The sequence below is a fragment of the Nannospalax galili genome, unplaced genomic scaffold, assembly GCF_000622305.1.
Source record: "Nannospalax galili isolate Female #2095 unplaced genomic scaffold, S.galili_v1.0 scaffold351, whole genome shotgun sequence".
NCBI lineage: Eukaryota > Metazoa > Chordata > Mammalia > Rodentia > Spalacidae > Nannospalax > Nannospalax galili.
Genome location: NW_008330327.1, coordinates 213,164 through 217,851, shown reverse-complemented (window position 1 = coordinate 217,851; position 4,688 = coordinate 213,164). Strand labels below are relative to the sequence as shown.

At 51.8% G+C, this 4,688-nt stretch overlaps 1 protein-coding gene across 10 annotated transcripts; it reads right to left on the bottom strand.

Moving 5' to 3' along the window:
- Window positions 1–2,208: 2,208 nt before the first annotated feature.
- Window positions 2,209–4,682, bottom strand: LOC115072350 (translation initiation factor IF-2). 10 transcript variants are annotated; one of them, XM_029569230.1, is made up of 3 exons: window positions 3,137–4,682; window positions 2,821–2,903; window positions 2,215–2,296 (listed from the first exon to the last, which is right to left on the bottom strand). In XM_029569230.1, the coding sequence occupies exon 1, from the start codon at window positions 4,482–4,484 to the stop codon at window positions 3,891–3,893; it is 594 nt and encodes a 197-aa protein (XP_029425090.1). In that variant the 5' UTR covers window positions 4,485–4,682; the 3' UTR covers window positions 2,215–2,296; window positions 2,821–2,903; window positions 3,137–3,890. The 10 variants fall into 10 exon arrangements, with proteins under 10 accessions (XP_029425103.1, XP_029425104.1, XP_029425090.1 ...); XM_029569237.1 differs by having other exon boundaries at window positions 3,268–4,682; XM_029569250.1 differs by having other exon boundaries at window positions 3,313–4,682.
- Between the last annotated feature and the right edge of the window lie 6 nt (window positions 4,683–4,688).

Here is a 4,688-nt window from a genome sequence, read left to right as displayed (position 1 = left end):
CTTTTCAAAATTAGGAGAATTTATCTAGAATTATTTGCTTACCTAGTATGGCTCTGGCTAAATCTATGACATCATAAAATCAGTTTCTATTTACTTTGCATAAATGAAATGCACAGGCAAGCAGTTTTCTGTTTGAGGGCTTTAAAGCTTCACCTTCTAACTTACCTTCTAGCTCCTTGCAGGCCTAACACCCCTCCACCCCAGAAGGCGCTTAGCAAGTTCTCTGTAAGACCAAAGGTTAAGGATGGGCCTCTGTGAAGAATTAGGTATCAAAGGTTAAGCTGCCCTTATCTGGTAGCTTTTACTTTGGATTATTTGCCAGAAATGCCTGTTCATGCTATCAGAAGATACTGTCTTCTTTTTTGTTGCTGTTTTTGAGACAGGGTCTTACACTGTAGCCCCACCTGGCCTGGATCTTCCTATATAGACTAGGCTGGCCTCAAACTCAGAGAGATCTGCCCACCTCTGCCTCCAAGTGCTGGGATTAAAGGTGTGCACCACCACCTGCAGCCAGATATTATCTTCTTTTAAAAAAGCATTTGTCCATTGGATGCTTGGTTATTTCTCCATAGAATGGCATTGTTTTAGTGTTTCCACTCAAGGAAGTGTGGGATTTGCATCACTTCGGCATCTTCAGATTCACAGACACTTAAACATTAGGATACAGTTTTCTTTGGGTCAAGGAATAAGGATTGAGATCTTGACTCAAAAAAAGAATGAAATACCACTTACATATTCATTGGTGAGTATTTATTGAGGGCCTCCTATCATAATAAATAAAAAACCATGAAACACAGGAAGGCTTACATGGTACTTAGGGTAACCAGACTTAGTTCTGTAAATAATTATAGTATGGAACAAATAATGATTTATGCTGTGATCAGAGGTGCAAAATCAGAAAGGAAAAAAAAAAAGAAAACCCAAAGAAGATCTCCTAACAAATCTCATAAGAGAATTGCATCAACTTTAAAATTTGTATGCTTTAAGCCAAGTGTAGTGACTTGGGCCTGTTATCCCAGATACTCAGGATGTTGAGGCATGAGGCTATGCTGGGCAACAGAGAAAGTTCAAGAGCAGCCTAGGCAGCTCAGGATTCTCTCCTTCTCCCTCTCTCCATATGTGTGTACATATACATATACACATGCACACATAAATATATATACATATATATATACAGATACATAAATATACACACACACACATACATATGACTAGGAATGGAGCTCAAAGGCAGGTCACTGCACTTACATATCATGTAAAACAAGTTGGGTCCATTAACTAGTACCAAAAAGATCTAAGTTATTGCTTCATTTTGGATCTCAACACCCCCCTCCCATGTAGTTCTTTTTGTATAGAAATAGAGTAGAATATAAATTCTTATTGAAGAATCCCAAATAAAGTCTTCAAATGGTAACATCTTTCTGGTAGTAAAAAGACCATCAAGGCTCAATAATACCATCTTTTTGGCACCTTAACATCTCTTCCTGGGCTATCAGGCTACTAGGGTCTGGGTAGGAATTTGATGCATGTACAGGGCACAACAGCTTTAGAGCACATTTCTCTCCATCATCTGTTAATTATTATCCCTCTGGAATGACTCACACAGGTACAAAGGGCAGCAAGGATACCAGAGTTCTAATTTTGCTCTGCTCTCTGTTCCAAACTGAGGGCTTTGGTGTCCAGAGTCTAGCCAAGGTTCCTGGCACAGCCAGGGTCATTTTCATTACCACCATTACATAGATAAAGAAACCAAGGTGAGAGTGTTTAATGGACTTGCCCAAGGCCCCAGGTAGTAACTGAGATCATGTACTTGAGATAAGACACCAGGCCCATTAGGACAAGGCATTTTCTTCCAGGTTATACTCAGTACCACCCCTTTGTGGGTGTAAAATGCACATAGAGGCCTACTTAGATAAATAGCATTACTCTAAGTATGTAAGTTATAAACCAAGATAAACAAACTTGTACACCATGATAGATATCTTGTACAAGGCAAGAGCCTGCACAGTGAGGTGTGAATTAGGAATTCCTGGGCTCCTCCAAACATTGTGCTTCAAGGTGTCAGTCAAGACAAAGTTGATACCAACTGCTCCCTTGCCCAGATTCAAAGTGGATCCATAGCACCCAGAGTGCACGCTCCAATAAAAAGCCATGGACATAGGAGAGTTGAGAGTCCCAAACAGATCCTGGAAAGGGTTTGGCCTTTATCTGAGAGGTAACTTCAGAATCCTGACTCCTTGGAACAGTGTCTAGAAGATAGAGCAGCATCCAGATGGATGTCGTCTTGACCCTGGGGCTGCAAGAGGCCAGTAACAGCATGCTCTCAGGCAGAGAGCTCACCTGCTTAAGAGTCAAACTTATCAAACCACCTCTAGGCTCCACTGGAGAAGAAAAACTGGAGATTGTCTTGAGGGAAAGTAATACTTTTAGCGGTTAGAGAACAGGCTCCACAGGCAAACACCTAGGTTGTAACCCGCCCTCAGACAAGCTACTGAACACCTGGGAGCTGAGTTTCATCTTTAAAATGGGCATAACAGTAATTATCATGAGGAGTAATTTAGATAGCACATGCAAAACACTTCGTGGACGTTAAACACGGGAGGGTGTTGGCAAGGTTCTATCTGGCTATATTAGAATTTATTTAAGAGCTATTCCACTGAAGAATTACGTAAGCACAATTACATCCAGGGAGTCAATAGTAGACGGTGAACGGCCTTTCTCCACTACCTGACAGAGCCAGTGGCAGTGTGAACACCACCCACTGTACTTGGGCACAGGCTCCTGCCCTCGTGCCCCCTGGTCCTGCACCCAAGAACTTACTGCTGCGGTCACCCACTTAAGGGGCTACAGCCAAGAGTTTGGAGCAGGTTAACTCGCAGCTGAGGCCATGAGTCACCGCAGAACTAGGAACAGAAACCAAGTGTAAACACACTGCCCAGTCACCGTCTACAATGGACGGTTAAAACAGAGGGCAGAGGCAGCGGGTAAGAGGCGCAGGCCTGGGTTCACACAAATCTCATCTCCGCCCCCTGCACCCTGGGGCTCCCGCGCCCAACCCTGTGGGCTGACAGGCCTCCACATCTCTCCTCGCCAGGATCTAGAGAGACTCAGGACAAGCCCAGGCGTCTCCTTGTACCCCGGTGCAAGCGAGCCGCGCCAAGTCCTGCGCCTTCCTGCCCCACCGCGCGGGAGGTTGAGAAGAGACAAGCCTGGACAGCCCGACTCCCCGGGTGCCAAGAGCTCCCAGGGCTCATTTCCCACCCCAACCTTCGCGCCAACGTCAACTTCCAAACTTTAGGATTTCCTGCAGACCAAGAGCTGTAGTGGAGCCTGGCTGCTCCCTTTAAAGGGTCGATCGTGACTGGGCGCGGAGATCAGACACCCTCCAAAACACCAACAAAGGAACTATATTTAGTTGGGAGCTCTCCGCCTAAATTCCTTCTTTCCCCCTCCAGCTTCGGATCCTCGGGGCTGGGGCAGTGGGAGGAAAGGGGCGGGGAGCGGCGGAGAGAGAGCATCTGGGCCTCCGCCTCTCCACTCAATCTCTATAAATAACCAATCCCGAGCGGAGGCGACTTTCCAGCCAATGAAGCTGTCCAAAGTGACAAAACCTCGTCCGCAGCCAATGGGAAAACATTTGTGGGTGTGAGACTAAGGCCCCGGGACCAATGAGTCGGGAGTCTGGGAGAGGTAATTTGAGCTGGCGTGTGGGTGTGCGGTGCGAAACCTTCCCACTTGCAAGCCCCAAACCTGCTCGGCCGACTGAGCATGCCCTGACTCCGTGCGAGCCGTCCGGGCGCCATCCGTTCGCCGGGTTTTGGCCCCAGCCGTCGGCGAGGTGGGAGGGCCCCCGTAGGTCGTGCCGGGACCTCAGCTCAGTTCGGCCCGCACTAGGTCGAGAATCGTCCCGTTTGCACGGTCGGGGGAATGCGGTGCAGGGCCAGCCAGCCAGGTGGGGCGGAGCCAGCGGCTGTGCTGCGCGTGGGGACCGGGCGGACACGCGCCTGGGATGCCTTCCGGGGTCTCGAGATGCCCTTGCGGTTGTGCGGCCGGAGAATCGCGCACGGCGGGGATTCGGGGACGGCTGCAAGCCGGCGGGAAGGGCACAGCCCGGACCGTCCCTGACGCCCACGCGCGTTCTGCAGACTCCGGAGAGGCCCTGGCTTCCGTCTCCCGGCGCACGCACTCGCCTCTCCAGTTCCAAGACTCGCGCCACGGCGGCCAGGCGGCCAGTCCGGTCCGTTGCTCCGCCCTCCCCCCCGCCCAGTCCGATCTAGCCACACCCCTTCCCCGCCCACTCCCGACCCCGCGGAAATCCCGGAGCGGACGTTCGGGCGGGGCGCGGCGGGCGGCGCACTGGGCATGCTCGCCAGGGCGGGGAGGGCCGGGCTGCGCGCGGCGAGTAGGAAGCCCTCGCCCGGCGGAGGCTGCGGGAGAGAGCGCGATGGGCCGCGGAGGTGGGCGCACGTTCCGCGGGGACTCATGCCACGCGTGTCCCGGCCGGACGCGCAATTAGCAGCCGCCTCTGCAGCCGGCCGCCACCGCCTCCCCGCCCTCCCGGGCTGCCGCGGCGCGGATCTCCAGCCCCAGCCTTCGCCTCGCTCGGGCTGCGGGCATTGTCCTCAGGGTCCGCCGCCAACGCCGCGGCCGCCGGCAGCTGCGGGGCCCGGGACCCGCGCCCCAGGGAC